Below are 22,855 nucleotides of genomic sequence, written 5' to 3' on the forward strand. Positions count from 1 at the left end.
ATAAAAGTGGAGAAAGAAGAAAGCTAATCAGTTACAAGTATTCCCAATTCTCTCTTGTGGACCATTGAGACTGCTGGGCTCCCCTATGATGGACTGAACTCTCTGAATCCAAGAGCTAAACATCTCCTTCATCCCTTTAAGTTGAGTAATTCAGCATAGCTATACTAAAATAACTAACACAGAAAATTGGCCAGAGAAACCAGGAAACTGCTGTGACTAACCCTGATTATGTGGTTCTTAGGCCTTTGACTGGTGTCTGGATAGATTGTGTAGGAGTTTTGACAAATGGGCTTTACAAGCTGTAACTCAAATGCTATACAAAGAGCTAATGAGGCATCCAGGTGAGAACTCAAGACCAGAATGCCAACAGAATTTTGACAGAAGGATGTGCTCATCAAATTTCAGGATGCTGTTGGGAACTGGACCAGAGGCCATGCATGGGATATTCTGCAAGAGAATTTCCTGTGTGTCCAGAAGTGCTATGTGAGGCTGGGTTTATAGTGGTGGCTAAATTAACCAAGTGAAATAAATTTCAAGACATTGGAGAATTCACACAATGGCCTGGTTATTGCTGGAGGCTTTTAGACAGATTTACAGTCAGAATCAAGAACTAAAAGCAGAGCAGAAAGAACACCACACAGCCGGGCCAGAAAGGGAGCAATCAGAGAGCCATGGCTGAGGAGGGTGTGGTTGTTCAAGAGATTGACACCACTAAAGAGAAGCCAACCCCTTCATCCTGGGACGAAGGACAATTGGCCAGACTGTACCCATCAAAGGCTCCCGAATGAGAACATGAGCCAAGGTCAATCCTGCCCCTTTTTGGTAATTTGTCCTTTATTATGTCACAGCGATGAGAAAAGTCAACACTGCAGGACAAACAGGACCTCTGCCTGAGCCTCTGAGCAGCAGCGAGACACTCTTATGATTTCTTCACCTCTCACGTAAGAGACCAGAATGACGTACATGAGTGCTTGAGTGAAAAGTGCGTGAGTCCACAGAGAGAAGCATGCTGGTGTGTCTGCAGGAGCATGTATACATGTGAAGAAGTGTGAATGTTTGTATGTGTGCCAAAACACAGGGGTGTGGGAATGTGGGTTTAAACATGAGTCCCTGAATATACTGGTATGACTGAGCCTACACAGATGTGTATCTGTTTTTTCATATGTGTCCTTTATGTTCATGAGGGTTTGAGTACAAGATTATGTGTGTGTGCATGTGTATGTGTGTAACCTGGGTGTGAACACACCATAGGTGCATGGAGTGTGCTGAATGTGTGGGGCAGTTAGTCGGTTTTAGGAAAAGCACTTATTTAAACAGCACAGTGGATCCCTGATGACCTTGGATGCTAAGGGATAAAAAACATTTGCAACTCAAGTCTCAGGGCCAGCCTGCCAGGAATAAAGGAAAAGGTCGGAGCTCAAGGCAACCAAGAGTGAGAACTCTAGGACCACAGGTCCAGGATGTTGTCATGGGATGCAGCAGAGGCTGAGACCCCCATGCCTGCCTGTCTCAGGAACCTCCACAAGGGACAGTCACAACAGAATGCAGAGACCGGGCATGGAACCAGCCAATGGAAACAGACAGTCGTCAACACTTCCCAGAGGGAAACCTTCCCCAAAGTGAGCTATAGCTGTGATGGTCCATCTCCACTGCTAACAGAATTTAAAGTTGCCATGGAAATGTGCTTCTGTGTGTGCTGATGATTATGTTTCCAGGAAGGTTTCACCGAGGGGAAAAGAGCCCCCCAAATGTAGGCAGCACAAGCACTATTCTGTGGGCTGGGATTCCAGACCAAATAAAAAGGAGAAAGTGAACCAAGCACCAGCATGCATGGCTCTCTGCTTCCTGACTGCAGATGCAATGTGAGCAACCACCTCGCCCTGCTGCCACTGTGTCTGTCCCATCACAAAGGGCTGTACCCTCAAACCATGAGCCAAAATAAATCCTTCCTTCGGGTTACCTTCAGTGGATATTCTGTCCCAGGAAGAGGGACAGAGAAACTAACATGATCATTGAAAATCATCTGAATTAGAAAGCATGTGTCAGAAGAACACACAGAAGTGACCCACGCCATGAAAAGATACAGATGTGGCTTCAGCAGGGGCCACCCCAAGAAGTTAGTGAGACATGTGTGTTCTAGCTGCTTTATAAGGAAGTAACTAGATAGATGTGTGTCTGTCATGTTGTAATTGACCAACAATGAGAAAATGGGCATAAATTTCCCCAGTACTGAGAAAGTGATTCAGAGTACAACAGTTTGTATAGCTGAAATTCAAATATCTCAAAACTGCCCAGTGGGAAGACAGTTACTGTGACCTGGGAAACAGGACATCCCCAGAGGAAATAGAAAACCTCTTATAAATGCTCCAGGACTCACCATGCATGAGCCCCTACTATAGGTACCATTTGAAAGGCAAGCAGGAGCAGACACTGCAGTGAGATACAGTGAGTCCATCACAGGGCCACAGGGATGCCAGGGGCATAAACACGCCCACTCATCAACCATGCCCTCCTCTCTGCATGCTTCCTCCTAAGGAACCACAGTGAGGCAACATCATTAGAAACCACTGGTCTTACATGCTTCCTGATGCCAGTGAAGCCAGGACAGACAGACAGGAACCAGGACAGACAAGCACAGCTGAGTAGAAAAGCTGCTTTATTTGACACATGCGGTAAGAGAAGGATCCTGGAGCCAGGACATCCTTAAAGAAGGGCGAGAGGTATCTTTATCATTCCGCTGTGTTCTCTCCAAAGTCCCAGGGTGAGCTATGTGTGCTGCCAACCTGTTTCAGGTGCAGAACCACCGCCACAGAGGGAGGGGATAGATGTGTCCCATTTGCACTAGCAGCAGCTGGTTTGGGTCACTGGTCAGCAGCAGGAGGGGGTGCTGCAGGTGACAGGTCTGCACACCAGGGTGGGGCAGGAGGGCTGGCAGCACCCGGATGACTGGCAGGAGGAGCTCACACAGACAGGCCGGCAGCTCACGGGCACACACACAGAGGACTGGCAGGAGGGAGCCATGCACACAGTGGGCCTGCAGCTCACAGGCACACAGCAGGCCACCTGGTACCTCACAGGAATGCATATGGCAGGCCTGCAGCAGGCTGGCTGGCAGGGGCTGGACACACAGCAGGCTGGCTGGCAGGGGCTGGACACACAGCAGGATGCCTGGCAAGGGCTGGACACACAGCAGGCTGGCTGGCAGCCTGAGGAGCAGCTGGTGTGACACATGGTGGAGGCTGGCTGGTCTGGAGGAGGGTGGGGATGACTGGAGCTCCTTCTCAGGGTGGCTTTTATACCCAGCCCAGTGTCCCAGAACACCCAGAATGCAGCTGCCCTTCCTTATTTGCTCCCTTCGTCCTCCCAGACTAGCTTTGCTGTTGTTCATGCTCTTGTTTGCCCAACTCCATGACTAATGCAGCTCTCCAGCTGCTGCTACATCTAGGCTCCCAAGCCATCCTCTCCTGATACCATGCAGATTCTTCCATACCCCATGAATTCCTGATTTCCTTACATGAGCTCACAGAATTCCAGGAGTCCAGATGTCCTACCTGTGGGACAACCGTCCTCCCACAACCACAGAGATTATTCTTTTCCTGTGGTCTGGAAGGCTCTGCAATACATAGGAGGCTGAACACAGTGAGTGCCCTCATCCACCAGTGTCCTGGGGGAAGGCAGGTCGGATCAGGCACATCCTCAGAAAGCAGGTAAAGCCAATACAGGTTCACAGGGGCCACAGCTGGAAGCTGTGCCGAGGCCAAGGATCCAGGCCCAGTTCTCCTCTTGGCATGTTCGGCAATGAGCCGCATGTACCATCCTGAAAGGCAGTTCTCCAGTGGGACCTATGGGTATCCACACAAGGCACTCAGGGCTGGGGAAGAAGTATCTGAGTTGGCCCTGGGTCTTTGGATGCCTCTCTGGGAGAGATGAGGAGATATAGGCATTCATGTGAGGCTGACTCTTCCTGGCACTCAATCCACCCTTCTACGGCCACAATACCACAGAGGAGAGGTTGTTCATATATTCTTACCACCCTCTGCCCTCCCAGCACCTGCTGTAAAACACAGAGAACACACCCGAAAGAGTCTAACATCACTCTCAGGAAAGGTTCCATGTTTCTTTGTTTCCACTTAACTCCATTCTTGACAGGAATGAAACTTTGAGACAAGAAGATGCTATGCTAGAAGATGCCGGCCAGGATTGCAAACATGCTCCATAGCATCCTAATCATCAGTTCAGCTATGAGCAATGTCTGAGCATCATTACAGCCTCTGCTTGCCCTCTACTCCTCCTTCAGAAGTGGAGAAGATATCACATTGAAAAGAAGCAGAAAGTGGTTCCTAAGGCTAGACCATCCCTGCAGACTACCTGACTCCATGAACCAAGGCTATGGGCTTCTAGGAGAGCCTGCTGTGGGTGGGGGAGCCAGCCTCACTGACTTCTAGCCACTGCTCACCCTGACCATATCCTCCAAGCTCTTAGCACTAATAAGGTAGACCAGATGTCTGTCACAATGGCAGCTTTCCCTCAGGAGCTCCCCATTGAAGCTGAGGAGAGGGGTCCTCAAAGACCTGCTAAAACCACAGCCTCTGAGCTGCATGAACCAGGACCTTTGGGAACAGAGGACTGAAAGTATAGAGTGTAGCAAACCTGAAACCCCGATGGAATGGACAGCCGAGGAGCCCTCCCTTAACTACATGGCTGATGCATTATGCCCATACTCAGACAGGGCTAGACAGAGGGGCACATTAGCTCCTGAGTCAAATGAAACCTGGTTTTGCCCAGCTCACCCAACCCAACATCACAATGAAGTATGGTCAGTAAATGAGAGTAAATCCAAAGTGGGCAAGAGAAGCATCTAGAACATGGGCAGGATGGGATATGCCCCAGAGAGAGCTTGGGGTGGGGGGTGGGGATCAGAGCCAGACCACAACAGAGGAGCTACCACAGGACTGAGTAGACTCCCCCAGCATCTAACTGGGACCCAAGACCACTGTGCTCAAGCCTAGAGGAAGACTCACTGCTGACATCCCAATCCAACCCACAGGATTTCAGGGACATGGGTGGGATCTTGAGTGGAGGCTGGGTGGGTTTCCACATTTGTATCCCCACAGAGTTTAAAGCCAGGCCTACACAAGCTCAAAATAATCGATTAACAACTGGCTGTCTGCTTGAACAAAAATCATAGTCACAAAAGGATAATAGAACCCAGAGTCTCCAAATGTATTTTCATAAATAACCAGAGACAAAAGATTTTGTGATGTAAATCACCTTCCCGGGTAAAAGCAACCAGCAGAAAGAACCTGGGATGATCTCATCAAAGATGGGCAGTCAGTGACCACAAGCAGCTGTTCCGTGTCCAAAGATCAAAGAAAAATATTATCTTCATGCACAAATAGGTAGAGATTCCCAGGAGAGAAATGGACTTAATCAAACAAAAGAGAATTCTAAAACTGAGATGTTCAATAGCTGAAATTTAAATACACACTGGGCGAGCCTGATAGAAGATGTGAGAATGAAGAAATGTCAGTGGACCTGAAACACCCACAGAAGTCATTCCATCCGAAACAGATGAACTGAGAGGGGGGGGGGGAGGGAGAGAGAGAGAGAGAGGGAGAGAGAGGAAGTGCTGGTGAGATGGTGCAGCGAGTAAAGACACATGCGCCCAACCCTGATGACCTGAGTTCAATCCTGAAACACATATGCACACACATACACACACCCCCCCCCCACACACACATAAACACACATATACACACACACACATAAACACACATATACACACACACATATACACACATACACATATACACACATACACATATACACACACATACACACATATACACACACATACACACATATACACACACATACACACACACACATACACACATAAACACACATATACACACACATACACACACATATACACACATACACATATACACACATACACATATACACACACATACACACACCACACACATACACACACACATATACACACACACATACACACACCATACACATACACACACACCAACACACATACACACACATATATACACACACACACATATACACACACATACACATACACACATACACACACACATTTGGGGCTAAAAGATGGTTCAGTAGTTAAGAGTGCTTACTGCCCTTGCAGCAGACCAGAGTTCAGTTCCCAGCACCCATCTGAGCAGCATACATCACCTGTAACTTCAGTTCCAGGGGATCCAACACCCTCATCTGGCCTCTGTGGGCACTGCACTCACATGTACATACACTCACACAGACATGGACGTATAAATAAAAGTAAAAATAAATGTTTTTAAACTAAACTAAAAAAAACTGTGTTGGCTAGTTTTATGTAAACCTGACACAAGCTAGAGTCATTGGGAAGTCATGGGAAGAGGGCCTCTCTAAGAAAATGCTCCCACCAGACTGGCCTGTGATACATATGACGATTGATGTGGGAGGTCCCACCTCACCATGGATGTTGATCCTCAGTTATATAAGAAAGTAGACTGAAGCCGGGTGGTGGTGGCACATGCTGTTAATGCCAGCACTGGGGAAGCGGAGGCAGGTGGATCTCTGTGAGTTTGAGACCAGCCTGGTGTACAGAGAGAGTTACAGGACAGTCAGGGCTACACAGAGAAACCCTGTCTTGGGCATGGGATCCGGGGGGCGGGGGGAGAAAGAAAGCAAGCTGAGCAAGCCATGAGGAGCAGGCCAGAAAACAGCGTTCCTACATGGTCTCAGCTTCCATTCCTGCCTTGAGCTTCTGTCCTGATTTCCCTCGGTGATGGAGTGTGACCTGAGAAGTGTAAGATGAAACAAAACCTTTCTTCCCCAAGTTGACTATCATCAGCCCTTCCAAAGGACAGCAGATGGCTGTAAGGAAGCCAACAGTCCTGAAGGGCACTAGGACTGATTGTGGAGGAGTTGACATCCCTTCTCCCACTGCTGGTCAGGATAAAGGATGCTAGCAGCTGCCAGTCAGCTGACCCAGGGTTACCCACAGGGGCTCAGTCAGCAAGCTCAGCCAGAGGGATGGCGTAGCTGCAGGCCTGTGCCTGGCCAGACCAGAGGCTGAGTGTGTGGCATCCTGCACTCACCCCTAATCAAGGAAAGTTAGCACTTGAGGCAGGAGGTGCTGAGGCTCCTGGGGAGTAGGAGCTCCCAGGCTCCGCCCCATTCTGGCCCCTCCTCCTGCTCCTACTCCACAGTGAAGCTGACTATTGGACAGACTACCTCAATCCGGGAATTCCAAGAGGCTGCCCCTCGGCTCTAGTGGACACAGATGCCACATGCTGAAAAAGAGAGTCCCAACAGCCCAGGCCACCCCACCCTCAACCACTCATGGGGAAGGCTTCTGGCATGGGAAAAAACAGGAAGGGGCTGGAGAGATGGCTCAGCAGTTAAGAACACTTGCTATTCTTCCAGAGGACCTGGGTTCAATTCCCAGCACCTGCATGGCAGCTCACAACTACTTATAACTCCAATACCAGGGGATCTGACACCCTCTTCCAGCCTCCACAGACACCAGATACTGGTGCACAGACATACATGCAAGCAAAACACCCATAAACCTGGTTGGGAGGGAGGGGGGATAAGGAGAGGTAAATGGGGAGGGGGAGAGAGAGACTGATTGATTCTATAAAGACAGTGGGATGCTGCCATGCCCTATAGAGACCAACAGGACAGCAACCAGAATCCACGAGTGAACACACACGCAGTAGTCAATGATTCCTGACAAGCGGGCTGAGGCCATTCCATGGGAAGAACCACATGCCCTCAACAAAGGAGTTGAGTCTCCACCTCACCTTGTATTCAAAACCCAGCTAAAAATATAGTACTATCTTAGTTTTGATGGCTGAAACCACACACATCTCAGAAAATGTAGGATACATCTTTACAACCTCGTGTTTGCAATGGGCTCTTAAATATTATACAAAAATCATAAATAAGTTAATAGGAGTTCATCAACAGCAGCAGCAACAACAAAAACTTCATTTAATCAAAGGATGTTAATCACTAAGGGCTGGGGAGCAAGGCCCATGGGAGAGCCTGTGACTAAGTGCTGTGTCGGGTCCTCAGAAGACAGCACCATCCATCAGAAGTGTGGATGGAGAGAGGGATGGAGGGATGAGAGAGTGAGGGAGACAGAGAGAGGCAGACAGACTGCACGAGAGAGATGCGGAGGGTGTGACCAGAAAGCCTACAGGAGGGGACACACTGACAAGTGGTACATCTGATAGAGTTAATAACTAGACCGTGGAAAGAATTCCTACGACACAAGGACACACCAGCACCAGGCAGGCCGAAGACTGGACGCTCATTTCTCCAGGGAAGACACACGAATGGCCAACGCCCATTAAAGAAAAGCTGTCACAGTGAGATCTGCTTTGTCCCACTTTGTGGGGTGGTAGCAATGTTTAAAAAGGGGGGTCACCGCCAGCAGGTGTGGGGAGTTTGGAGCTCTCTGTGTTCCTGGTGGGATGGAGGGTAGAGCAGATACAGGGCATACTGTGTAGGTTCCTCAAAAGAGACACAGCTACTGTATGAACCAGCATCCACACCCCGGAGCCCCCTAAGGTTTCTTAAAGGGTCTTGCTCTCTTCCCTAGCACAGACACAGGGGCTGCTTTGGCTCAGGAAGAGTCATCTGGCCCTGGCCCCTTAGCCCTTTTAGAAAGATATTTGGCTAGAGTCCTCACCCATCAAGAGTGTCTGAGCATCCAAGCCTCATCAAGTTGGAACCCAGTGTTCAAATGTCTATATCTGTAGGAATAATTCAAACAGTAACACTCTACCCCATATACTTACTGCCATCTTATAAATCAAAATGTATTTGGTCCATCTCTAAGGGTCTCCATAAATCTCAACAGTTCTAACATGATTCAGAGGTGTTATTTAGGTCTCCTATGACTCAAGATAGCTCCTAGCTGTGAGCGCTGAAAAACACATGTAAATAGATAAATAAATAAGTCATACGTTTATAGTACGCACAGACACAAGCAAGCATTCACATTGCAATAATTGACAAGGAAAGATCACACCGTAAGACTGAACACCAGCAGAGCACATATTAAACACCGCAGCTCCATATCCGGCCTCTTGGGCTCATGATGACATCATCTGGACTCCAACAAGCTTGCCAATCCTGCCCCCTAGCTCTGATGCCTGCAGCACACACAGCCGGTATCTTAAACACGGCTCAGTTTTCAGCAGAAAGCCTGTTCATCTGAGAACACAGCCAAACTCCAACATCCCATCCCCTTTCTGCCTGTCAGTCAAACCAGGTCCTCCTCCTCCTCCTCTTTTTAATTTTTTTAAAGATTTATTTATTTATTTTGTGTGTATACAAGTGCTCTGTCTGTATGTACACCCGTACACCAGAAGAGGGCATCAGAACTCACTACAGATGGTTGTAAGCCACCATATGGCTGCTGGGAATTGAACTCAGGACCTCTGGGAGAGCAGCCAGTGCTCTTAACCTCTGAGCCATCTCTCCAGCCCCTGGGTCCTCTTGCTGTAGCTATTTTTTTTTTTTTTTTCAGAGCAAATTCCTGAAGCCCTCACAAATCGCCTTCACATCAGCCTAGGCCCCAGTGCTTAGTTCTGGGAGAGCAAATGACAATGTCCCTGCCCTGCCCCAAGCAGCTCTACCCGGCCTTTCAGTTCTGGCTGCCCAGAGTTCTCTGGGTGGGGATAGAGGTCATAGCCATCTGAGTGATGGGTGTCCTGGACCACCTCCACTTCTCTGGCAGAGACTGATGGACAGGCTACCTTTCTAGTCTGTTTTATCTTGGGAGCAGAATGACGGATACGAACACAGGATGGGGGTGTCCATGTCCAGGTGTCTGAGCTGCCTGACCCAGGCCCTTCTGTAAGCTCTTATTTGTGTCCCAGTCTCCCTACCTAGGAATAATGAAATCATCTCCCTCTCAAGGTCACAGGACTTATTGAGTTGATATTTATAGACTAACTTGGAATAATTCCTAGCTTAAAGCAAGAACTATTACTACTAGCATTGCTGATGAAGAAAATAAACACAGCTCTCGGACCATCATCCCCAAATAAAGCAGGTATAAAATAAGGTTAAAATATGCTGATGAGTCAACCGAGGGCTGAAGCAGAGAGCCAGAGCAAGGGGCCTCAAGAGATGGCCATGGCAGACAACAGGGAACTGACCTTCCCTGGAGAGAAAGCAACACCCGCCTCTGCCCTGCCCCACGCAGCTCTACCAGACCTTTCCACTTTAGCTGGGCAGAGTTCTGTGGGCGGAGCTACAGGTCATGGCCACTTGATTGATGGGTGTCCTTCCAACTACCACAATACCAACAAGGAACTATAGCTAGGACAACACAAACACACACACACACACCCTTGAGATATATATAAGTGGCACCTGCTGCCATCACACCTCACTCACTCACTCACAACTTCTCACCTTACTCTCTGCCCTCCAATCAGTCATGGCCACCTCCACCATGTCTGTCTGCTCTGACGCCTGCACCAACTCCTCCTGGCAGGTGGATGACTGCCCAGAGAGCTGCTGTGAGCCTACCTGCTGTGCCCCCAGCTGCTGCCAGTCCAGCTGCTGCCAGCCCAGCTGCTGTGTGCCCAGCTGCTGCCAGTCCAGTTGTTGTGTGCCCAGCTGCTGCCAGTCCAGCAGCTGTGCCCCAGCCTCCTGCCTGACCCTCATCTGCACCCCAGTGAGCTGTGTGTCCAGCCCCTGCTGCCAATCTGTCTGCTGCTCACCTTCATGCTGCCAACAGTCTAGCTGCCAGCCAGCTTGCTGCACCTGCTCCCCCTGCCAGCCATCCTGCTGTGTGCCTGTCTGCTGCAAGCCTGTCTGCTGCACACCCATCTGCTCTGGATCCTCCTCATGCTGCCAACAGTCTAGCTGCCAGCCCTCATGCTGTCAATCCTCCTGCTGTGTGCCTGTCTGCTGCAAGCCTGTCTGCTGCACACCCATCTGCTCTGGATCCTCCTCATGCTGCCAGCAGTCTAGCTGCCAGCCCTCATGCTGTCAGCCATCCTGCTGTGTGCCTGTCTGCTGCAAGCCTGTCTGCTGCAAGCCCTGCTCCAGCGTGTCCCTGCTCTGCCGCCCTGTGTGCAGACCTGCCTGCTGTGTGCCCACCTCCTCCTGCTGTGCCTCCTCCTGCCAGCCCAGCTGCTGCAAGCCCTGCTCCAGTGTGTCCCTGCTCTGTAGCCCTGCCTGCTCCCGCCAGGCCTGCTGTGGCCTCTCCTCAGGCCAGAAGTCCAGCTGCTGATGGGTCCATCCCCTGGGGATCTCTCACCTCTGCCCCTAGTCCCTGAGCTGCCTCATATGCAGACCCTGCCTAAACTTGAGTGTCTTCCATCAAAAAACAGAGGATCCTGTCTAGCTCTCTGACACTGCCCAGCCTGAGGTTCTGGTCACAAGCCAGGGAACCCTGCTCCATAGTCTTGGTGTCAGCGGGCTTCTCTGTGGAAAACTGCCAAGTGCCCTCTAGCTGGAAGCCTCCTCAGAACCCTAATAAACTCTTTCCTCGACCTCAGCCATGCCTCATTTTTCCTCTCTGAACTCTAAGGGAATCAGCATCAGGTCCTGATGGGGGAACAGGAAGCGCAGCAGGGGACCCTCCCACCCTCCCCACCTTGTCCGGGGCCACTGCTCTCACACCTGTGATAGAGGATCCTGGTCATAGGCAGCCCCTGCCCACCCCTCTGGGCCAGCCTCTTTCCCAGGAACCACCCGGCAAGAAAAAGCAGACTCTCAGGGTGGGTGGCAGTGTGTCTGGTGTCAAAGGCCTGGTACCAGCTGGGCATTCCCTGGAGGGACCATTGGGGGCAGCTGCTAAGAACCTGGTTCCTCAGAAGAGAGTGGGCTCAGTCCCTCACAAGTGGAAGCCGGCAACCCACCCTGTGCTAGGAGAAGTCAGAGCCCAGGCACCAGCCCAGGCCTTCAAATCTCCCCATACTCCAGGAGGCTACCTCCTAAGCTTAGACTAACCCACAGGCTTCCAACACAGAGAATAAGCAGAGCCGGGCTGCTTTCTCCTGCGTGATCTCCCCCAGCAGCTGCCTCCCCTCCATCGCCCTCCGCGTTGCCCCGTCTGTCCCCCACACTCTCCATCCTCCTCTGAACTGTCCACTCATCCTCAGCCTCACTCCCCTCCCTGCCTCTTCGCTTTTCCCTGCCAGGGGAACTCGGGGCAAGAAGCTTCCAGGGCCCACGCACCCACCTGACCCTCCTCTTCCGTCTCTTGCATTCCATGCACAGCCTGCATCCAGGTAGCTGTGGCCAGCCAACTCTGCGGTCTCCTTCCTCCAATTCCTCTGCAGGGATAAGCCACACTCTCCTTGAGCTGTGAGCCTGGAGGCCAAGCCGGGGGTCCTACCTTCCATCCCCAAGGTCAGAAAGAGATGCAGCCGGCAGATGCATGGTCAGTCTGCTGTACCGACTAACTCCAGGCTGTGGAGCAGCTGTGGGCAGGCTGGACCTTACTCTGGATCCCTTCCACTTCCCCAGCAGCATTTGGTGCCATAGTGAGTGTCAACACCAAGACAGGGGGACACTTCATCATGTTGTGCACGTCAACATCAGCGCCAACATCTGTCACAGATTGATGACCGACTCCAGAAGGTAAAACAGTTCCCCGTGACCCGGGAGGCAGAGCCAGGTGGATCTCTGTGAGTTCGAGGCTAGCCTGGGCTACCAAGTGAGTTCCAGGAAAGGCGCAAGGCTACACAGAGAAACCCTGTCTCGAAAAACCAAAAAAAAAAAAAAAAAAAAAAAAAAAAAAAAAAAAACATATCACAAAAACCTGATCCAAGAGCTTGTCAAGCACACCAGACCAAGAGAAAGTGCTACGCCCTCACCTCACTCCATGGAGAGGAGGACGCGTGGGAACTACCCGCTGGCTAGTCACCTAATCACTTGATGTGTGTCAAGGGACTGAGAGGAGAACGCCCAACTGAGGCCTCAGCTCCTTGGTCCCCACTGCTGATATGACCCATCCATCCATTTGTCTGCCTGGCCCTGGCCCTGCATCTCGCCAACATGTGTCAGGGGTTGCTACAGCTACCGCAAGAAGCTCACACACAACCAGCCATGGTCAGTCCTGCAAGGCTTTACCTTCACACCTCCCAGCTGTCAGAAGACAGCTCTGAGATGACCCTAAGCAATGGAAAGATAACTCCACGCACCTACCCCCCTCCACCCTTCATACCCCACCCCCACCCCACTCCCACCCTCTCTCTTTCCAGGAGTCAGAGGCTTTCTGCCTCTGGAAGATCTGTGCTCACATTTCAAGACCCACAACAGTCTTTGAAGGGGCTCTAGCTGGCCCAGGCAAAGCTCACATGGCGCTGGCTGGCCTTGTCCATCCTCCTTCCCTCTCCCTTGTAAACCGTAGATTACATCCCTAAAACTAGGTCTAGTCCCAAGGTCTAGTCCCTTATTGGGACACTTTCTTATGCCCGACTCATTCCTGAGGCTCTCAAAATGTTGAAGTCCAGCAATCCAAAGCCCCCTTTTGTCTACCCTAATTAACGTGCCCAATTAAAACATCCCACCGCATCCTAACCCGTTCTATCACAGACCTTCCTTTTTTTCCTCTTAAAAATCACACCTGCAAGGTCCATTTGCTGCCGTTTTTCTGCCTGAGTCGGAAATCGGCCCCTTTACTTTTCTTCCCCGTTTAATTAAGGATCTCTCTGTGAAAATAGGCGCCGGAGAGTGGTTTATGCCTAATTTGTGGTCCAGGAGGGAACACCCTGCTATTTCGGGGTCCCTCCTCATCTGGGCCATCATACTTCCTACATCTGAGTTAACAGTGGCTGCTCTGCCCTGATGCCCACCTGTGACACCAGCACCACTGTCAGAGCTAGGCAGCCTACACCAGAGGAAAGTGTCCCCAGAGAGGACCTTAGTGGCCCAGGGAGGAGCTCACTGCCCCCAGGGAGGACCTTAGTGTCCCAGGGAGGAGCTCACTGCCCCCAGGGAGGACCTCAGTGCCCCAGGGAGGAGCTCACTGCCCCCAGGGAGGACCTTAGTGCCCCAGGAGGCACTCACTGCTCCAGTGTAGACCTGACCTCCGGGTGTGGCTCTCCCCTCTCCTCTCAGGTCCAGGTAGTCTGAGTAAACTGTGAACATTGTCACAGTAGGATACGGTCACTCTGTCAAACCCCATCCATAAACAAACACATGAAGTCCGCAGGTCTTTGCTTTAGCTGAGATTGCTGAGACAAAATGCTGTGGAAACAACTTGGTGTGTGGGGCGGGGAGGTAGGGGTGGGGGAGTACTTCAGACAGAAAGATGGGAGCTCCGGAGCCTGACATGGGAAACAAGTCCTCGCCCGGAGATCTAGTTTCTCATTCCTCCAAGAAACTTCAGAATGGTTGGGAAGACGCTCAGTGGCCAAGTGCTTCCCTTTTGAGCATGAAGATCTGCGCTTGATTAGCCAGCCTGGGCTGCTTAGTGAGCTCCAGGCTGGTAAGAGACCCTGGGAGTGACAACAGAGATTGTCCTCTGGTACACACACATGCACGCACACACGCACGCACGCACGCACGCACGCATGCGCGCGCGCGTGTACACAGACACACACCTTCAAAACAACTAATAAATCCAGATTGCCTAGAGACATAATGTGTGTTTCTCTACAGACAGGTCAGACACGGATGTTAGAAACAAGAAATGAGCCGTGTTCACTAAGAGCCAGGATGCTTGTTTTTGCTGGATCTACCTTCCTGCTTGCCCCTAAATCTAAGCAGTGCACTTCATACACCACCCTAAAAAAAAATCCTTCACAAACGGAAGAGGAGAGAAAATAAGCCAGCTTGTGTATTTTACTTAAGTTTTAGATTTTGCTTAACTGTTAAATTCTGTTTGATCTTTAAACCCTGTACACTGCAGGGCGGTGACAGAAAGCTTCAGAACCGTGTCCTGGGGAGAGGTTCAATAGTTAAGGTGACGGCTGCACAAGAGTGAGGACCTGAGTTCAGTCCCCACAACCCATGTTTTTAAAATCCTGGCACCGGGAAGGTGAGGCCAGTCAGATCCTTACGGCGCCCTGGCCAGCCAACCTAATTCAATCAGTGAGCTATAAGCCAAAGAGAGACCCTTTATTAAAAAAAATAATAATAATAGACAAATAGATATATAAATAAATAATAAATAAAAGTGGATGTCATATAAGGAGCAGCACCTAAGGTGGTCCTCTAGCCTCAACACACACACACACACCACACAGCCATAGGATTACATATGCAGACATGATGTAGACACCTTAGCAGACTCTCTGGGAACACTCACAATGCAATGTCTCTGTGCAAATCATTCATAAACAACTTCCACTCCTCTGGCCCATCCTAAGGTGCTTTTCTGTGTTAGTATTTAGAATCAGGCTTTACTCAACTGGAGGTCTCTAAAATGGCTGAGCTGGTCTCACGGTCTCAGAGACATCACAAGTTCCTAAATTCAATCTCTGGCTGGCTTTGTTCATGGGCCTGAGGTGAGAAGGCTTATACCTCACAAGAAGGTGGTGTTGATGGGCTTCTCACCTCATGGTGGCCAGGAAAGGGGGCGGGGAGATGGAAGGAAAGAGACAGATGAGGAACAACATACCCTTCAAAGGCTTCTCAGTGGGCCTCCCAGCTGACACCCTTCACCAGCACCCTCGGCTGGGGGACTACACCTCTTTGGAGGGACACTTCATATTGAAAACACAGTAGTCATGAGAAAAGGATCCTACACACATGTGCCTGATAATAGAACTCTGGCAGGACCACAGCTCATACAAAGAGACTGCCATATACACCTCCCTCACACAGAACACTGTAGTTGGAACCATCATCTCAGGGACTGCCCATCCCAACCTGGTTTTACCCTGACTGGCCGATTTCCTCTGCCTCCCCAATGTATGGTGCATGGCAAGTTCCACAGTCCCCCGGTGACTTGCGAGTATGCGTTCCCTGCTGCAGGCCTGCCTAGGATTCCAACACCCCTGTGGAGGAGGTCCTTCAGGGAATGCCTGAACTCTCCCTCCCAATAGAGACTGTGGCCATTGAGACCTGCTCCCCCCATAGCTCCACATGAGGCCCCTGGACAGAGCTCTGGGGCCAGTGCTGAGGGACCACACAGAGGTGACAAGGAGCCCTCTAGAATGAGACGAGGCACAGGGCTCCACTAGTTCAAGTGCATCCAGGCATTGATCTCCTGCCTCAGCCTCATAGCATGTTAAACTTCATCAAAGCCAGAGCAGGAAGTGCTGACAGCAGTCACTCAGAAGGAACTGCTACTCAGGCACAGGCCCACCCCAGCCCTGCCTCAGACCCTTCACCACCACAGCAAGGGTAGCAATGGGCAGAGGAACAGCCATAGTTACTGAGCCCCAGGATGAGTATCTCCATCCAGGCCAAAATGAGAGAAGAAAAGCTCACCCACCACTCATTGGAATCAGCCCCAACTGCACCTGCAAGGACTTGACGACGGCAAACTTAAATGAGAAAGGGGACAGACATGGCCAGCTCGGAGCACTCAAATGGTTGGACTTCCCAGCAGCACAGATTCAACTACCCAGCCAAGAAAGCCCAGCCCCAGCCCCTGACCACTGCTCTCTCCTACCCGGATCCCCTCCCCATCAGTAGAGCCGGCCAAGGTGACTGGCTTAGCACAACACACAGCCAGGACGTTTACAAGCCAAGTGGCCTCTTCCGGCTGATGAGGGCTCTCCAGCAGTCAGCTCCAAACACCAACAAGGAAAGAGTTGCTGGGATGGGCTGCCCGTCACCAACAACACACCGTGTGAGGGTATAAAAGCTGACAGCCAGCCCCTTATATCCACACACTCACACTCACACACTCACACTCCCACAGCTCCTACCAGACCTGCCCGCCATGGCCACCTCCACCATGTCCATCTGCTCCAGTGACCTGAGCTATAACAGCCGGGTCTGCCTGCCCGGTTCCTGTGATTCTTGTACTGACTCCTCCTGGCAGGTGGACGACTGCCCAGAGAGCTGCTGTGAGCCTACCTGCTGTGCCCCCAGCTGCTGCCAGTCCAGCTGCTGCCAGCCCAGCTGTTGTGTGCCCAGCTGCTGCCAGTCCAGCTGCTGTGTGCCCAGCTGCTGCCAGCCCAGCTGCTGTGCCCCAGGCCCCTGCCTGACCCTCATCTGCACCCCAGTGAGCTGTGTGTCCAGCCCCTGCTGCCAATCTGCCTGCAGCAGCTGCTGCACACCCTCATGCTGCCAACAGTCTAGCTGCCAGCCAGATTGTTGCACCTGCTCCCCCTGCCAGCCATCCTGCTGTGTGACCCTGTGTTGCAAGCCTGTCTGCTGCACACCCATCTGTTCTGGATCCTCCTCATGCTGCCAGCAGTCTAGCTGCCAGCCCTCATGCTGCCAATCTTCCTGCTGTGTGCCTGTCTGCTGCAAGCCCATCTGTTCTGGATCCTCCTCATGCTGCCAGCAGTCTAGCTGCCAGCCCTCATGCTGTCAATCTTCCTGTTGTGTGCCTGTCTGCTGCAAGCCTGTCTGCTGCAAGCCCTGCTCTAGCGTGTCCCTGCTCTGCCGCCCTCTGTGCAGACCTGCCTGCTGTGTGCCCACCTCCTCCTGCTGTGCCTCCTCCTGCCAGCCCAGCTGCTGCAAGCCCTGCTCCAGCGTGTCCCTGCTCTGTCGCCCTGCCTGCTCCCGCCAGGCCTGCTGTGGCCTCTCCTCATGCCAGAAGTCCAGCTGCTGATGGGTCTGTCCTGTGGGGGCCCCAGAGCTCAGTTCCTTCCTTGTCTCACAGTGACATGTAGGGGTTGGCTGCTGTATCAGCTTTGGCACCAGCATAGCGTGACAGCTCTGTGATGTCACACCCCAACAGCTGGTGTCCCCCTCGCAGCTTCCTATCAAGGCTCTGTAGCACTCCGACCTCCCCAGCATTTCTCCGCTTTCTTCAATGCATGTCTTGCCCAGCCACTAATAAACCTCTCTTCCTGGCCTCTTGAGTGTCCCTTTTCCTGCCTCATGCAAGGGTCAGATGAGCACCAGGACTTGGACTGTCTCGAATCTGGCTGGAGTCCCCAGTGGATTGTGGCTGGTGGCTAGTGGCTGGCAGTTGGATTAGTCCCTGGCAAGAGACCTCTGCATGCCCGAGTCTCACCATCCCTGGTTGACTGAGAATGTTCAGGGACAGGAAGTGCCAGCAGGGGTATGGCACAGCCAAAGCCTCCCGAGCAGGCCCCTGTACTACTTTATTCAAATGTTCCAACCTGTAGATCTGTGTCCCCATGAAGAGTGCAGCCTGGAGGTGGGGGAGGAGGGTATTAAGGAGAAAGAAACCAAAGGGCAGGCGCTGCTGTTTTGTTTTGTTTTGTTTTTCGAGACAGGGTTTTCTCTGTGTTGTTTTGGTACCTGTCCTGGATCTCGCTCTGTAGACCAGGCTGGACTCGAACTCACAGAGCTCTGCCTGGCTCTGCCTCCCCAGTGCTGGGGTTAAAGGTGTGTGCCACTGCAGCTGGGCCAGGGCAGGTGCTTCTTAATCCACCCTCTGGAGTCAGGGCCTGCACATGCTCTACTAGACAGCTCTCTGTCTCTGTCTTTGTCTCTGTCTCTCTCTCTCTCTCTCCTTCTCCCTTTGGGACAAGCTGGATGTCCCTCACATTTCCAGAGCCCCAAGCATGCCATGCTCTCTTGGCCAAAGCCACATTCTGGCCTGCTGCTCCTCTCCACCCTCACACCAGTGTCCTCTGAGCTCTGAAGCTTACTCTACCCGTGCAGGAGAGAGCCAGGTGGAAGTGAACAGGTTCCCAGGCTGTAATCCTGGGAAGCTGAGAACCCTAACAGGCCAGGAGCCTGCCCCAGGGACCTCTAACCCTCAACAGGCCTGGACCACGCCCTGTGGGGAAAAGGCTCCTTGGGAACTCTGCTCCTGCCACACACCAAGCCTTCCTGTCTTCCAGGGCTGTGAAGACAGGTGGCACCCTGTCCCTGCCCTCCCACTCTCCTGGGGACCCTCCTGTGGAAGAGAGGGAAGAGAAGTCAGCTCCCACTAGGAGCCAGAACACTCCTGGGAGTTCCCTCACCTGGTATCTGGAACGTCCCCTCTCTATAACCAAACCCCTAGCCCAGCCTATATTCCTCCGTGTCTGAGACCAGTGACCTGGGGCCCCTGAGAGCCACACTGCTGGCCACCTGCTGGAGAGTGAAGCCATCGGCCCTTCTCAGAAAGTCCCCAGAACACAGGATGCCAGACCCCACGGGGACGGCTGTGTGGATAGTGACCAAGATATTTCCTACAGACACCAGATCCCCATCTCATCACCTCATTTGCAAGTTAAGCATGAAAAAAGCACTTGACAAGAGCAAAGAGGGGCTCCCCAGGTCACCTCTGAAGCCAAGAGTGACAGACGGGTGTGAATGCTCATGGAAGCTTTCCCCCAGAGTCCCGCTTGCTGGGGACAGCAGTCCAGGCCCGGGGAAGGCAAAATGGATAATGCATCTGTGGCCCTTATAGAAGTTCAGAGCTGCTCGATGCTCAACACGGGGCAAGCGCTCACTGGCCTCTCAAGCCTCTTACAATGTAGCTCCCTAACACCAGCCTGACTTTTATGTTTCCCTCCCTGGTTCACCATGTTTATAAGTGGGTCATCTTTGAACTATCCAAAACATACCTCCAGGGGAGAGGGGGCGGCCTTTATAAATAACCTTGACTATCACTGTGCAGGTCGGCGGGGGTTCCTCATGCTCAAGGAACAGGAAAGCACATGTTCGTGACTCATCCCAGCCCCGGAAGCATGGCCAGGCTCCCAGCTCCCAGCCAGGCCTGCACAGGGTCCTTCTGAGGCACACTTACATGCTCCCCTGCATGGGATGACCCCGCATGGGAAGGGAAAAGGCTGGTACCCAAATGCCATCACTTGGAGCCAGGGGATTTGTGTGGTGACAATCGACTTGGCCATGTACAGCTGACGAAGCTCCACGTTCAAAGCCATCACTGCAGGTATGGCTGTCAGAAAGCAGGGGCCAGGGGGCTTCTGTTCTGTCTCAGACTCTCACTGTGGTCCTGTATCAGGGCCCCAGGCCCTTCTCACTCACAGCCCATCATCTAGCGATTGCTGGAACCCACTTCTGTGCGGTTAGGTTGTAAATTGCACCATCCATGCCGGTCAGTGCTCTAAACCTGGACCACAGGGTCACCTCCTGGACATGTCACAGAGAACAACAGCCCAGTGCATGAGGGAGCCTCACACTCTCTGGAAATCAAGGAGGAGGTATGCACATGACACCACTGCCACTTGTCACACCCACACCTCTTGTCCCTGGGGTCCCCATCACCAACTTACAACCCCCCAGCAGGTCCGGCTACCAGATCCAACTGTCCCATTTCTTTATTCCACAAATTGTGACTTGATAAATAGGATCCCTTGTTGGGAAACCTAGGACAGCCCGTCGTGGTCACCAGTGCTCCCAAGTGGCCTCTCTAGAAGAGAAGGAGGCCTGCGGTGAGCCCACCCTGGGGAGCTCCAGGCTGAACCCAGGTGTGGGTTGTGGGTGTGTTTGGGGTTGGGCCTGTGTTTCTCTTTCAACTGGGGACAGAGCCAGGCCCGTGGCGGCCCAGAGCTTTGCTAAGTGCAGGTTGGATAGCTCGTCTCCATGCCAGGAGCCCGAGGGCCGGGGACTTCATTCCTGAAGCAGGTGCTCGGCCTTCCCCGGCAGCCAAGCAGGTAAGCACATGAAGCCTGGATGGCTGCTGTTAGCTCTTTGAAACTCAAAACTCCTCCCACCTCTGGCAGCTTAGAGAGACCTTCTATTGTGACTGCCTGTGCATCCCCCTCTACTCTGTCCCCCTGTCCCCTATAAACCCGCCGTCCGTCTGTCCCGCTCTCTAAGAGGCCAGCATCTTACCATATGCAGTGACCTGGTATCAGGCAGTGTGGCATGTCCAACCCCGTTCCTCTCCAACTCCAGTAAAGGTCCCCAGGTCCCCATGTGGCCACCTTACCTGTACAGGGCTCCCAGTGCTGGACGCCACAGCCGGGGGTACCCAGAAGCCAGAGCGCCACACACAGCGTCAGCAGGGCAGACATGAGGGGCTCGGGTCCCAAGATCCATCCAGGGGCTCCACTCGCCTGCAGAGAGGCAGCCACTACTAATTCCCTGCGAGGGGCAGTCTGGGCCCCAGGTGGTCACTGTGATGAACCCATGTCAGTGTCTGCAGGAGGACAGAGGTGGCCCTGGCAGCAATGACAGCCCTTAGTTGTTCTGCAGGTAGCAAAAGGCGGGTGGCCCTGGCAGGCTGGGGCTTCAGCTGCAGGCAAGGGCTTATCTCTTCACTTCCCTGCTGGGCTTGGGTCCCGTGTGCAGGTGACAAGGGGTATCAATCTTCAGGACTGGGATTAGTCATTGGCAAAGCTCACCCTCCCGAAGGAGAGACAGAAATAGATCCTTCAGCGGTGCGCTGAGAACAAACCAGAAAAACTTAGAAAACCAGTTTTTCTTGGGTGCAGATGACGGCGGAGCTGCGTGCGTGCGGGACTCAGTGCAGGTGACCTTGGCAGACCTGGAGCTAGCAATGGGGGCAGGTGCCGGTCCACCTCGAGCTATGCCCTCAGCTGGAGTGGGTGTCCCCAGAGGCCCCAGCCTTCAGTAGGAGTCAGCCTTAGGTCCTGCAGGAGGAGGTCAGGTCCTCTGTCCTGCGCTGGGATCAGGATCAATCTCAGAGGAGATGGTGACAGCGGCGGCCGGCTGATCTGCCCTGCTGGGTCCCACACCGTCCCCAGGAGGGCTGGCTTTGAGGAGGGCTTTTTATCTGGTGCCCAGCCCTCAGAGGGTGTGTGGGTTTGTCAACTGTTGGCTTCAGGAATTCCCCTGTGGGGGGAGCCATCCTTAAAGAGAGCTGTTCCAAAGGAAAGGGGTTAGAGTGGCCTGGGGAGGGTGTGTTGCCTATGTGCTCAGTTCCCTGAGGGAGGCTTTTGGCTCAGCAAGACCCCTTTGCACCAGCCCCTAAGACATACGGTTTTCCCCAGCTTCAGAAGGAATGCCCCAGCTCAGAACTCAGGCAGAGCTTGACTTTGTGGGTGTTTGCAAATGGCAGACCATGTGTGTGTGTGTGTGTGTGTGTAGAGTGGGAGAGGGGGCAAAGATGGATGGAGAAGAGAGAAAGAAGCGGGGGGGGGGACCCCAGTTTGGGGTCCTGGCCGTCTCTGACTCAGTGGGTGTTTGCAAGCTCAAGACCCTGTGATTAGAGAGAGAGACCAGAGACCACAAGACAGAGTGGACAGGAAGAGAGAGAACTGGAGGGACAAGAGAGAGAGACAGGGCGGGACAAGGCAGGGACAGAGAAGGAAGAGGGAGGCTCCGCAGAGTCCTGGAGGGTCTCTGTGCAGGGGATGTGCATCCTGTGCCCCTTCTCCCTGGAGACCCTGATCCGCAGTTGCTGTTCCCGTGAGAGGATTGTGGACGTGTGGTGACTAGAGTATCTGTGAAGAAAACCTTGAAGAGATATTTCTTATACACGACTACCCTTTTCCTGGCCCAGGGAAGCGTCGGGGTAAGTTTCTTCACCGCTGGGCCCCTGGCTCCGTGCCGCTCCGTCCTGGTGGGACATGTGGAGTAGTGGCAGGATTTCCAGAGGTCCTCTTGTGGATCTGAGCAACTGTGAGAGCTTATATGCAGCCCACTACCATGTTCCTACCTAGCCGTCAAAGGAGACATGCATGGTCCCCAGGGAGCAGCAGCCTAGTCTGAGGTGGGAGGTGGGGGGGAGCACCAGGCTGGTCTGAGGGTGGGAGGTTAGGGGGGAGCACCAGCCTGGTCTGAGGGTGGGAGGTGGGGGTGGAGCACTCAGCCTGGTCTGAGGTGGGAGGTGTGG

General features: G+C 52.6%; 2 protein-coding genes across 9 annotated transcripts; both read left to right on the plus strand.

Moving 5' to 3' along the window:
- Positions 1-10,483: 10,483 nt before the first annotated feature.
- On the plus strand, positions 10,484-11,312 carry LOC102914876 (uncharacterized). Of its 5 annotated transcripts, none has more exons than XM_076558024.1 (2): positions 10,484-10,634; positions 10,695-11,312. In XM_076558024.1, exons 1-2 carry the CDS (start codon positions 10,484-10,486, stop codon positions 11,282-11,284), a joined length of 741 nt encoding a protein of 246 aa, XP_076414139.1. In that variant the 3' UTR covers positions 11,285-11,312. The 5 variants fall into 5 exon arrangements, with proteins under 5 accessions (XP_076414139.1, XP_076414140.1, XP_076414141.1 ...); XM_076558025.1 differs by having other exon boundaries at positions 10,484-10,619; XM_076558026.1 differs by having other exon boundaries at positions 10,484-10,599; positions 10,684-11,312.
- A 5,585-nt stretch (positions 11,313-16,897) lies between these two features.
- Positions 16,898-17,737, plus strand: LOC143269988 (uncharacterized). Of its 4 annotated transcripts, none has more exons than XM_076558020.1 (2): positions 16,898-17,093; positions 17,154-17,737. In XM_076558020.1, exons 1-2 carry the CDS (start codon positions 16,898-16,900, stop codon positions 17,735-17,737), a joined length of 780 nt encoding a protein of 259 aa, XP_076414135.1. The 4 variants fall into 4 exon arrangements, with proteins under 4 accessions (XP_076414135.1, XP_076414136.1, XP_076414134.1 ...); XM_076558021.1 differs by having other exon boundaries at positions 16,898-17,058; positions 17,125-17,737; XM_076558022.1 differs by having other exon boundaries at positions 16,913-17,048.
- The last annotated feature ends 5,118 nt before the right edge of the window (positions 17,738-22,855 follow it).

The sequence above is a fragment of the Peromyscus maniculatus genome, chromosome 21 (genome assembly GCF_049852395.1).
Source record: "Peromyscus maniculatus bairdii isolate BWxNUB_F1_BW_parent chromosome 21, HU_Pman_BW_mat_3.1, whole genome shotgun sequence".
Lineage (NCBI taxonomy): Eukaryota > Metazoa > Chordata > Mammalia > Rodentia > Cricetidae > Peromyscus > Peromyscus maniculatus.

Excerpts from the sequence above, each read along its gene's own strand:
- LOC102914876 (XM_076558023.1), top strand. The coding sequence starts at position 10,484 with ATGGCCACCTCCACCATGTCTGTCTGCTCTGACGCCTGCACCAACTCC.
- LOC143269988 (XM_076558019.1), top strand. The coding sequence starts at position 16,898 with ATGGCCACCTCCACCATGTCCATCTGCTCCAGTGACCTGAGCTATAAC.